Below are 13,358 nucleotides of genomic sequence, written 5' to 3' on the forward strand. Positions count from 1 at the left end.
TGCTGCTACTCTCTGTTTCTTATCTATGCATAGTCACTTCACCCCTACCTACATGTACAAATTACCTCTAACCTGTACCCCCCCACATAGACACTGTACCGGTACCCCCTGTATATAGCCCCCTCCTTCTCCTATAGACCTGGCAGCACACTAACTCATCTCTGCTTATGGCAATGTTCTGCTGTCAAATATGTCAGTCTTTCTCTCCCCTCTTAAACTGTCTCTTGTCAATCTAGACTACTTAGAGATAAAAATGCATCAACTATAAACACAAAGCATTCAGTCCGACAGTTGATACAGTGAGTTGACAGTAGATATTCAGGTGCTTTTTATGCCTCAGAAAGGAGGTGTACTACTTTGCACATTTTCCCTATGAAGTGTAGGGAATAGGGTTCCCATTAGTCTCCCAGCTAATCATCTAGGGGAGTATCTAAAGGAGCAGCAAGGACAGCCAGTGCTGGTGGCATGGCAGGGCATGCCAGAGCAGGGCTAGGGGCGGTGTGGCCAGGCCAAAGTGATGACTGCAGCCCTTCAGCGTATTTAATATAAACCCAGTAAAGCGCTGCAATAGCCAGTGGATTTAAATTTAGCCCCTTGCCTCTACTCTCTCCGCTGCAGCCGGAGACCACATCAACACTCACGCCAAGGTGCTGTTCAGTAGGGTACACCGCAGCAAAAAGCTTTGCAACTACTGGACATGACCCAGTACTGCTTTCCTCCCGTTCTCAACCTCAAAAATAAACCATCCAGGTTCAAATTGGTTTCAAACTGATAACACCACTAAAAGCGGAATCGTTGCAATCACTCAGTGTGTGGCCATGGGTTACTGAATGGATCTTATTCTGGAATTTCCTGAGACTGTCCGCAGTAGGTCAATGGGAAAACATGTATTAACACTAAAAGCAGTTTGCCAACAGAGCAGTGCGGGGGGGGTTACAAACACATAGGAATCATGCGCTGCTGGTTGACCTGAACACAACTCACTCTCTCGGATGTTCTCCCATGTCCACTGGTCGTTCTTGAAGAAAGGATGCCTCTTGATCTCATCCACCCCGTTACGGCCCAGTCGCACCTCCCTAGGAACAGGGAATCGGAACAAGGTACCGTTTAGTCATTCTGCAATCCACTGATAATGTCCATTGTTATACAGAGTCTATGGCTTTGAAACAAACTCTGAACACAGGAAGTGAAAGCTTTAGACGTGATTGATAGCTCTTCAGAAGAAGTCTGACTGATTACTAAGTCTAATCAAGTCAATGAGTTCATGACACTAGTCCCTTTCCATCTATTTGTCAACTAGGGAAATCATTGGTAAAACATGAATGATTTCTCTAAACAAATCAGTATAAAATCAGGGTTTTCTGATCCGCCAGTTGTTATTTCCTAACCGTGCATAAAAATAAAGTCATCATCCTCACCTGTCAGTCAGGAAGGCACAAATGAGGTTCTTGGCATCCTTGGAGATGTCGCTGTCTTCAGGGAAGGTCAGTGCGTTCTTGTGGTTCATGATCTTACTGTACGTCCCCACCAACGAGTCAGCGTAGAACGGTGTGTCACCTACAGACACACAAAACCACAGGCAGTGAGGTTAGCTAGTGAACCCAGCCAAGACTACATATGTTCAATGGTTCTCAATGGGGGTTTGCTTAGCCTAAACGTAAACCCTTAACCATTACCCTAGTCTTGAACAAAGTTTGATCCCTATACCTAGCCTCTTCCTTTAGGTTGAGGCAATGTAGGGCTGGGCGATATATTAAGGTATACTGGTATGGATTTTTACAATACAGTCTATAAGAAGGTATTCTGATAGTGTTAAATAAATGAAAAGTTCTACAAATTGGACAACTGTCAGTTTTGTCCTAGTTCGATTGAGTATGAAACAATCAGAATGGAGGAAGCCCATTCAAAATCATTTGTTGCCATCCTAACAACTAAAAATATTTTTCAAACTTTTTTTGGTCTTTATTTTATTTTCATTTAACCACATAAGTCAACTAAAAACAAATTCTTATTTACAATGACGGCCTACCAAGAGGTAAAAGGCCTCCTGTGGGGACGGGATAAAAAAAATTAAGTAAACACGATTCGCTACAAGTGGCCAATGTGTGAAACAAGATACTGTATATGCAGTAAAGGAGCAACAAGATAGTATCCTTTCCAACTTCATCTTTGCATAGTATGGATTCATGCCATGATGATTACACAATATGACAAAACAAGGGGAAGACATTATGTACTACCAGAGTCAAATAAGAGAGGGAATATAGAAGACTATCCTCAAATGGTATTGTACGATCAGTTTGTTTCTGATCGTAACAGCGTGAGAAAAGGTCTCTTATTGCGACTCACCGACAAGCATCTCATATAGGAATACTCCCACGGACCACCAGTCACACTCCCGGCCATAATATCCATCTCCTCCCTGGGATTTTAGTACCTCTGGCGAAATGTAGTCTGGCGTTCCCACTGCTGTGTCGCATCGGACCATACCGTCCTGAAAGAGCATTCATCTTAAACTACTATTCTACTGTATTTATAAACACTGCTGTGTCGCATTGTTCAAAGCGTATACACTCTAAAATACATAAGCATTCATAGTTCAAGAAAATAAACAAATTGTAGGCCTAAGTGCTGATACAGTGCCTTCAGAAAGTATTCAGACCCCTTGACTTATTCCACATTTTGTAGTAATTACTGCCAGAATTCAAAATGGATTAAATTGATTTCTCTCACCCATCTAAACACAATACCCCATAATGAGAAAGTGAAAACATGTTTTTCTTTTTTACAGAAATCTCAACTCTTTGTCAATACTAAGTAGGAAGTACATTTGGGGCCGATTAAAGCTTCAAGTCATCTTGGGTATCTCTCTGCATCAGCTTTGCACATCTAGATGGAGATATTCTTCCTTGCAGATTTTCTCAAGCTCAGTTAAGTTCAATAGGGTGCGGCAGGAACAGCAATCATCAAGTCTTTCCACAGATTTTCAAATTAAGTCTGGGCTTTAACCAGACTCAAGGACCTTCATATTCTTGTTCTTAAGCCAGTACAGAGTTGCACTGGCTGTATGCTCGGTGTCATTGTCTTGTTGGAAAAAAAATCTACAACCCAGTCTAAGGTCAATTGCACCATAAAGCAGGTTCTCAAGGATTTGCCTGTATTTGGCACCATTCATTGTTCCCTCTATCCTAACCAGTGGCTGCCACCACCATGCTCCATGGTAGGGATGATGTTAGACAGGTGATGAGGTATGCCTGGTTTTCACCAGACAAAGTGGTTTCCATTCAAGACAAAGAGTACATTTTGTGGGTTCTTGGTCACCACCCTGACCAAGGTCATTCTTGCCTGGTTGCTCAGTTTGGTTGGATGGCCAGCTCTAGGCAGAGTCTGGGTAGTTCCATAATTTGTTCAAATTTCCCCAATGATGGAGACCACTGTGCTCTTGGAAACTTTCAACACTCTAGAAATAGTTTAATAACCTTCCCCAGATATAAGAATTGTGATGAGGCAATCTGAGATCTACGGACAGTTCATTGGACATCATGGTATTGTTTTTGCTTTGACATGCACTGTCAACTGGGACCTTAGACAGGTGTGTTTCTATCTAAATCATGTCCAACCAATTGAATAGGCAACAGGTGGACACTTTGTAGTGTATCAACAATGATCAAAGGAAATGTGATACAGTTGATCTCAATTTGGAGTGTCATACAAAGGTCTGAATACTTATGTAAATTAGATAGACGCATTTCATTTTCATTAACATGTTTTCACTGTCATTATGGGTCATTGTGTGTAGATGGGTGAAGAAAAAAATTCATTTTTAAGTCCAGGGGTATGAATACTTTCTGAAGGCACTGTGTGTAAGATGAAGAATGCTAAGTAAATGTGTTAAAAGTTGGAAATATTGATAAACATTCACTAAGATTAATTAAATAGAGCATTTGGAAGCAGCAAACAGTTTAAACTCTTAAACAACAGTCTACTCTACAGGGTGATAGTGTCAACTAACTTCTCATTATCAGTCACGGTGCGTTGGAAGGCTAGTGCGATAGCTACCTTGTTCATTTTCATACAGGTCCCAAAGTCTGCCAACTTCAAGTGGCCTGCTTTGTCTAGCAACATGTTATCAGGCTTCACGTCCCTGAAAGACATAAAAAGACACTAAAGGGATAAACAACAAGAGGCTATGCGTTCTCTGGATTATAATGAATGACGTGGGAGATGTCTTCCACGACGCGCTAGCGGAGTGGAACTGACCTTCAATGGAGTTGCATTAGTTTCCAGAGAACGCATAAAGCCCTAAGTTGATTGTCCCTTTAATACCATGGCGATAATTTAACACATTTGCCGGTAGAAATTTGTTCATTTGCCACTAGAAATGTGTCCAACATCCACTGAAGTAGCTAGCAAGTTGACAAAAGTGACCGTAGTTGCCTTGGTAACCAAACAAACAGACTTGCTAGTTTAAGGAACCAAGCCATCAGTCCTAGCTTGCCATTATAAAATAGAATTCAACAACGGCAATAATGTTTTCAATTCAATTTTGCTTTCAACAGCAGCTCAAACACAGAACATGTAAGAATGAACTATAGCCATTTAATTCTACCGTGCAAATATACCGTGCGTTATAATGAAATAATGCATGCCCTAGAATGCCCTTCAAGCCAATCAGATGGAGTATTCAACGATGCCATTGTATAAAGTAATTTCTAAAATGGGTGATTCGAGCCCTGAATGCTGATTGGCTGACAGCCGTGGTATATCAGACCGTATACCACAGGTATGTGACAAAGCATTTATTTTTACTGCTCTAATTACGTTGGTAACCAGCTTACAATAGCAATAAGGCACCTCTGGGCTTTGTGGTACATGGCCTATATACCACGGCTAAGGGCTGTTGGCACTCCGCAACCCTTCAGGCCTTATTGCTTAAATAACAAACCAGCAGTTATTGAACCTAAAACCTGATTATACAAGCAAAGCATTCTCAAACCAAATACAGTACATTAAACAGGTGATTTAAGTTCCTGTCAAGGAGGCTTTAGAAGGGTGGAGAAAACTGCCACTACAGAAAAGAGGAAGTAGAGACACTAGAGCCACCTTTACAATAGAAGAGGAGTCCAGTACCAGTAATAGCAACAGCAACAGTAGTACCTGTGTATGAATCCCATGGCGTGGATCCCGTCCAGAGCCAGCACCACCTCGGCGGTGTAAAAGCGGGCCCACTTCTCGGGGACGTCATAGTTGCTCATCAAGTTGACCAGGTCTCCGCCGGGCATGTACTCCATCACCATGTAGAGGTAACGATCGTCCTGGAACGCATAAAACAGCTGTGGGGGGGTTAGTGACCAAACATCATTAGGAGGAATGAAGAGGAAAGCAAAAAAAAATTTAAAAATTGTTTTACAATTGCCTGAATCTCAATTACTGTGTTTCCTTACAGATTATTCCTAGTAGGCAAAGTTGAGAACGAAACTAAGGTGTCGCTATAAACAACGATGCGTTCCATACCTGTACCACCAGGGCGCTGTTGGCAAAGGCCATGATGTCCCTCTCCTCCCAGAAGAAAGCAGAGTCCGACCTCTTTATCATCTCAAACTTGCTAAGCAGCTTCATGGCATACACCTTCATAGTGGCTTTGTGTCTTACCTGGGAGAGAGGAGAGAGTCTAGTTATGGCGAATGGCTTGCATCAAGCCAAACCTATAGCCATATAATAATAATGTTATACTTCTATATCTGTCTGCACTAGATGTATGAAGGGAAAGCAGACAGACAAAAGTTGATGTGATTCACGCAGGACAAATTAGCATAACCATAATGGCTATCCTCACCAACTGCACTTCTCCAAACGCCCCCCTCCCGATAACCTTGACCACCTCATAGTCCTCTGCTTTCATCCGCAGGTCCCGGATCTTACTGATGGTGTCCTTATCTAAAGAAGAGAGGTGGAGAGATGACATTAAAAAGGAAACTTGTTAGAAAAGGGTAGATTACTGAAGGGACTTTGTCCACCGCATCAGGCAGAGAATACAAAAATAGCACAAAAATAAAACAGCAGATGAAAATCTGTAATAACATCACTAGATATCTGAAGTACAGGTACCATTGAACTTGTATGTTACATAGACATCAGTTAACCTTGACCTGTGATCCATGCCTCAGGACTACCTGGCCTGATGACTCCTTGCTGTGCCCAGTCCACCTGACGGTGCTGCTGCTCCAGTTTCAACTGTTTTGCCTGCGGCTATGAAACCCTGACCTGTTCACCAGACGTGCTACCTGTCCCAGACCTGCTGTTTTCAACTCTCTAGAGACAGCGGGAGCGGTAGAGATACTCTGAATGATCGGCTATGAAAAGCCAACTGACATTTACTCCTGAAGTGCTGATCTGTTGCACCCACTGTGATTATTATTATTTGACCCTGCTGGTCATCTATGAACATTTGAACATCTTGGCCATGTTCTGTTATAATCTCCACCCTGCACAGCCAGAAGAGGACTGGCCACCCCTCATAGCCTGGTTCCTCTCTAGGTTTCTTCCTAGGTTCTGGGCCTTTCTAGGGAGTTTTTCCTAGCCACCGTGCTTCAGCACATGCATTGCTTGCTGTTTGGGGTTTTAGGCTGGGTTTCTGTACAGCACTTTGTGACATCAGCTGATGTAAGAAGGGTATTATAAATACATTTGATTGATAGATTGATCCTTGACATGCTTTCTACATTTGGGTTCCATACGGTTGAGAGAGATATTCATACCATCCCAGGTTGTGTTTTTTTCTGACAGACAAAGCAGTGAAAGAAACCTCTGTCTTTGAGCTGATGAGATTTCTCCACTGACTGCTTTACAGAGTGTTACAGTACGGAGAGCCTATCTGATGTAACAACTCTGGCTTCCCTGCCCTAGGGAAGATAGTATTCAGCCAAATTTGGTCATAGCTGAACAGGAGGGGTAGTTTTTCTATTTGCATGGTTCACAACTGGCACAAGAATGCATGGGAAAAAAGGGGGGCTGAGTGCAGTGCATCAGAGTTCAATTGATCTAAAAAATAAATAAAGCCAAGGACTAGAACTATTAAAATGAGACCATTTTGAATGCAGAGTTGTTTCCCGCAATTACGGTTTCAGAGTTTCATAACTAAAAGTACATGATCGAGTAAAGTACATGATTGAGAGGTGATTAAAAAAAAAAGTGTGATAAAAATTACATTTTTAAACGTTTTTTAAACATGATTTTATTCCCACATGCTTAGACTAAAATATGGAGGGAGAAAATCAAATCACTTGTTTGTACTTTCCGCAGAGATGTTGGCTAATGTGATTGAGTGTAGCCTAGGCATATTGGCTACTGGTCTCATACAGAATATGATTAGTCTACATGTCATGGGTTAGTAGTCTGTAAGGAGGAGAGCACTAGCAGTACAAAGAGCACAGACCCCCTGTAGGGATGACATTGGCAATCAGCCCTTTCACAAAACAGCTAGCCCATTGCCATAATGTCCTTCAAGGCCTCTCCAACACTGAAAGTACCCAGCAAGACTAACTGAACAAATAGCCTGTGATAGATGTAGCCCCAAGGCTTTACAGTAGCTCGTATTGACCGTTTATTTCCAATATGGGGAACAGTTTGTGAAGAATTGTCCTCATCTATAGTAGATGTTTTACTACCATTGTAGTCACATACAATATATAACCATATTCATAAACTAATGACATGCCAAAGTTGCAGACAGTCCTTGTGCTAAAATGCCACAACCTCTAAGTTCCAGTCATACAGACATGGTGGTCCCCCAGTCTGAGGGGGACACCATGTGGGTCACCAGCCACTCATTAAAGCCCTTTTGTTGAGGACACCGAGTAGACTGAGCTGCAGACACAATAGTGCCATGGAATGTATAGAGGCGAGGCGGTGACCCCAAAACAGCCTCCACTCTCTCCTGTCTGCCTGCGTGTGCTCTACAAATATGATGTAAGTGACAGAGATTCTGCACAAAGGGAGGAGGACATATGCGGGAGAGGAACCTTGTATAGGCTAGCTACTTACATCTATTCAAGAAGTTGTCGATGCTTTTGTTTTTTCTCAGGGCTGGAAAGTCCAGGTCGTACACCAACGCGTCCAAGCCATCCTAGAGAGAACGAAGAGAAGCATTAATAGAAAGCATAGATTTCAAAAACTAAGACCACAACTGGGGCAAATACTCTAACCAGCTTAGCACTATGAGCTAGCCTACAGTAGAACTAATATATGGTGCAAAGCATGTTACCTGGAGGTTATAGGCTATAACCCAGCTAAAGGCCAAACCATCACAATAAACAACCTTGCAAGCAGTAGCCTCAAACTGGCTTAGGCAACAGTGGCCAAGGTTCAGCTAATCACAAACAAAATATCCTAATTCCGTGCCAATTCCGTGTAGCTTAAACGGTTATAATGTAATTAAACCGATTAATAGCAGATCTGATGACAGGTTTAAAAGGGTTGCGTTTTATAACTTTATCCGTGTTTAGGGAGATTTGGAATCTATAAAAAAAACACCAAGTCACATTCAATTATAGGGCTAGTGTTACACTACACACAATCACAGCAATGGTGTGACGTCAAACTTCTGACTATCTGGTCTTCAACAAAACGATGGACAGAGCCTATTCAGTCATTTGGAACAGCTCATTACCATACTGCAAGATCTCAAAAAAGACCTCAGGATGATGTACATTAGAAACAAATTATCTATGGCCAGCCTAGCCACAGGCATTGGGCGTCACACAGGAATTGAGACTTTATTCAACACCCAGCAGCAACTCCTCAAAACAGCAACTGAAGTAACTGAAGAACCATAAAGCCCTTCATCTGTGGGTCGTGATGATTTCCTGAACTTCTTGGGTCAGGGAGCTCTTCAATGCAAACGTGTCTGGTTGATAGAGTTCCTAACTGACACTCAACTTGGCAGGGCATAGACATTTAGCACCTTAACTCAAATGGACCTTTTTGTGGAAAAGTATGTAAAAGTTGCAGTGACAGACAGTTCTCTCTACAGCTCATCATGACATAAGGTCATCCATATGATTATATTACTCCAACATGATGATTAACCCCCAATCAATCGCCCAGCTGTGAACATAAGGGTCCTCCTTAGAGCCTGGGTCCGGCCCTGCTTGGGAAGAAGTGGCCGGCAGACCAGCGGGATTTAACCTAATCTTCCTTAATCCAGGATGTCTCACACACAGAGGGCAGTGGCACATCAAAGATCGCAGTTGTAGCCAGGGCCTATAACAGGACATGTATGGTTCAGTTGTAGCCAGGGCCTGGCCTATAACAGGACATGTATGGTTCAGTTATAGCCAGGGCCTGGCCTATAACAGGACATGTATGGTTCAGTTGTAGCCAGGGCCTATAACAGTACATGTATGGTTCAGTTGTATCCAGGGCCTGGCCTATAACAGGACATGTATGGTTCAGTTGTAGCAAGGGCCTATAACAGGACATGTATGGTTCAGTTGTAGCAAGGGCCTATAACAGTACATGTATGGTTCAGTTGTATCCAGGGCCTGGCCTATAACAGGACATGTATGGTTCAGTTGTAGCAAGGGCCTATAAAAGGACATGTATGGTTCAGTTCTCGCCAGGGTCAGGCCTATACATGGTTCCTTCCTTAGCTTCCCCACGAGTGAGGAGGAACCTTACCCTTCATTATTCTGATCGAGTAGGGCCTAGATGTAATGTCTTATGTTCTATGACTCCTGAGCACAGGACTTTCACCTTTGTCTACATAGTTGACTTAAACAAGCAATCTGTGCAAAAACTTAACAGATGACACTTCAAGACAAAGGTCCGATCCTCCTCCTGCATCCTAATGGGTCAAAACAAAACAAAAAAGACATGGTGAATCAGCTGCAGCTCAGACAAGCAGATGAACCCTCTTAAGTAACTCCTCTGATGGCTGCTGATGGTGTAACAGTGTTTGTGGTGGTCATGGCCTCTTTAGAGTAGCAGGCATGAAGACTGAAATAACACCTCAGGGAAAGAGATGGAGGAAAGAAAACTAGATATTCAAAGAAGGGGGGCGAGAGTGTAGAGTAAGAAAAATGGGAGAGCTGGCTAGATCACCCCTGTCATGGCTGAAATGAGGATAGGCATAGATTTCACTGCAGCTCTTCTAAATGGTGGACTGAGTGTTTCATACAGAGGGGAAATGGGGCCTTGTATGTGACCATGGTGCAGAGCAGATGAGAAAGCCTATCCCCCTCCTCCTCCCTCCCTGCCGCAGAGAACTCTGGACGGCCGCAGTTCGCATTCCTCAACAGGACTCTACACGTCAGAGTGCTATTTTTAAGTATGTGGCCAAACAAGTTCAACGAAATGCTGAGCAAAAATTGTAATTGTACAAAAGTCACAAAGTGAGGCAGGCCCCTTCTTTTCAATGCCAACTGTACTGGTTCAGTTTCTTTACCCTTGGCATGATAGTGTGACAACTCCACCTGTACTGGTTCAGTTTCATTATCCTTTTCACACCATCAAGCCAACTCCAACCATACTGGTTCAGTTTCATTACCCTTTTCACACCATCAAGCCAACTCCAACCATACTGGTTCAGTTTCATTACCCTTTTCACACCATCAAGCCAACTCCAACCATACTGGTTCAGATTCATTACCCTTTTCACACCATCAAGCCAACTCCAACCGTACTGGTTCAGTTTCATTACCCTTTTCACACCATCAAGCCAACTCCAACCATACTGGTTCAGTTTCATTACCCTTGGCATGATAGTGTGACAACTCCAACCGTACTGGTTCAGTTTCATTACCCTTTTCACACCATCAAGCCAACTCCAACCGTACTGGTTCAGTTTCATTACCCTTTCACACCATCAAGCCAACTCCAACCATACTGGTTCAGTTTCCTTACCCTTTTCATGCCATCAGTACTGTTACAGATGTTTATTTTTTACCAGCTTGATTCTAGACACTATGGTGGATGTGTAACTAAGCCAACACGGTAGAGAACTTGGCTCAGCTCAGTAGTGTGAAAAGGGTATAACAGAGAACCAGAGGTGTGTGGACCCAGCTGCCCTGGGAAGAAACACGCTCAGGACTCCCAGTCTATCTGCTTTCCAAGCACAGGAGGGGAATGGTGCAGCAACTAGTGATAACAAAAAGGCCACTAAAATATGCAGTTGTGTCACACACAACCGATTATGATTTATCAATGCCGATACCAATTATTGGAGGACCAAAAATAGCAGATACCGATTAATCAGCTGATTTTGTATTACATTTATTTGTAATAATGACAATTACAACATTGCTGAATGAACACTTATTATAACTTATTATAATACATCAATAAAATCAATTTAGCCTCAAATAAATAATGAAACATGTTCAATTTGGTTTAAATAATGCAAAAACAAAGTGTTGGAGAAGAAAGTAAAAGTTCAATATGTGCCATGTAAGAAAGCTAACGTTTAAGTTCCAGGTTGTAGTTATTATAGCAATTCTAGGACTATTTCTCTATACCATTTGTATTTCATAAACCTTTGACTATTGGATGTTCTTATAGGCACTTTAGTATTGCCAGTGCTTCCATCCCTCTCCTGGGCTCGAACCAGGAACACAATGACAACAGCCACCCTTGAAGCAGCGGAGTTGTAGCGATGATACAAGATAGTAACTACTAACAATTGGATACCACGAAATTGGGGAGAAAAGGGGGTCAAATTTTAAAATATATATATTTCTTTATTGATTTCATGAACCGTGTTTAAGATAAATATGTTAACATGGGCTATTTAGTACAGGGTGAGCTGCACACAGTGGACTTCCTACTAGGGCACACCGCCTCAGTGCTAACAGTATACCCCCGGTTCATAGGCACATGATTTCGGTTTACAATGGCTGTAGGACCAGCAGAGGTATTCAGGGCAGTTAGAAGGACATACATTAGGTTACTTACATTGTGTCTACCGACGCCCCTGGTATAATGTACATTTGCTGAAGCATTATGACAACTCAGTGTCACAATGGTAGGGATTAAATGAGCTGGGCTTGGGTCATTGATAAATCATTGTCTGAACGCAGCCTTATGATGCTGTGTAAGGATCCAGGAACGCAAATGATTGGGGTGGATCCAACCTCCTTATTAAACGTATTTTGTTTCCAAAAGGTATCGAAATAGTTGAAAGTTACACCCACTGTGTTGCAATAATCACATTGCCAGTTGTGAAGAGAAAGAATACTACTAAAGTGTCCAGAGATGGCAGAGGGCCAGATATGATGGGTATTTGATTAGTGTCTAGCAGAGAGTCACTGAGCTCTTTAAAATCCAGTTTCAACTGTTCAGAGCTGACCTTCATAATGTCATTAAAACCCACATGGACTATGATAGAATCAATGTCCTGACGTAGTACATTTTGGAGCAGCTTAGTAATGTAATTTACTCAAACTCCGGGATAGGACATTGTTTTTGCATGAGGAACGGTCACATTTTTTACCATGGAGCTGCCCAAAATCAGAGCTGGCAAGGACACGGAAATCCACCCACTCCCATGCTTCACGGGATTCAGAGAACCCTTTATGGAGGGGCGAGAGGCAGGATAACTTTAGCTACCTCTGTCCCTAAGCAATTTGAATGTTTAGTCCCAAATGTTGGCCATTGTAATAATGCCAAACTTACACAAGTGGGAATAAATCGCCCTCCCTCTGCCTCAACATATGCTCTTAGCGGATTGTCTGACCTTCTGTTTAACTATGTTAAATCTGAATTATATATTTTGGTTGATCTTAATCTGGATTTGTTGATGCCAGCTTCTGATAGCTGAAAGATATCTGATTGAGCTGAATCCAGCACCGCTGACAACTGAACCAGCCCGCCCCAAACAAAAACACTCCGAAAACTCAATTTTGACAAACTCCCCTCTTAAGTATACAGCCAAAGGATTTTTGCTAGTGATTTCAGTGACCATTGTCCCGTTGTCTGCATAAGAGATGCAAAGCTACCTGAATCTCACCCTCTCATATTACAAAGAGAAATGATAGGAATTTCATTGAACAACAATTCGTGTCTAATCTGTGATTGTATGAATGGGGGGTTTGTCATATCTCTGACTCATATCAGGCCAGGGCAATATATAAACTAAAAGAAACGTCCTCGCACTGTCAACAGCGTTCATTTTCTGCAAACTTAAAATGTGTAAATACTTGTATGAACATAAGATTCAACAGACAAACTGAACAAGTTCCACAGACATGTGACGAACAGAAATGGAATAATGTGACCCTGAACAAAGGGAGGGTCCAAAGTAAGTCAGTATCTGGTGTGGCCACCAGCTGCATTAAGTACTTCAGTGCATCTCCTCCTCATGG

General features: G+C 42.4%; 1 protein-coding gene across 2 annotated transcripts in view; it reads right to left on the reverse strand.

The window, feature by feature from the left end:
* LOC112260654 (rho-associated protein kinase 1) overlaps positions 1–13,358 on the reverse strand; it is a 66,060-nt gene that overhangs the window by 27,942 nt on the left and 24,760 nt on the right. For both annotated transcript variants that reach the window (XM_024435929.2, XM_024435930.2), the window contains exons 2-9: positions 8,044–8,125; positions 5,837–5,937; positions 5,515–5,652; positions 5,158–5,333; positions 4,060–4,144; positions 2,350–2,494; positions 1,419–1,557; positions 985–1,076 (exon numbers count right to left, since the gene is read on the reverse strand). In XM_024435929.2, the coding sequence (XP_024291697.1) occupies positions 985–1,076; positions 1,419–1,557; positions 2,350–2,494; positions 4,060–4,144; positions 5,158–5,333; positions 5,515–5,652; positions 5,837–5,937; positions 8,044–8,125 (958 nt within the window). The remainder of the gene's footprint in view (positions 1–984; positions 1,077–1,418; positions 1,558–2,349; positions 2,495–4,059; positions 4,145–5,157; positions 5,334–5,514; positions 5,653–5,836; positions 5,938–8,043; positions 8,126–13,358) is intronic.

The sequence above is a fragment of the Oncorhynchus tshawytscha genome, linkage group LG10 (assembly GCF_018296145.1).
Source record: "Oncorhynchus tshawytscha isolate Ot180627B linkage group LG10, Otsh_v2.0, whole genome shotgun sequence".
NCBI lineage: Eukaryota > Metazoa > Chordata > Actinopteri > Salmoniformes > Salmonidae > Oncorhynchus > Oncorhynchus tshawytscha.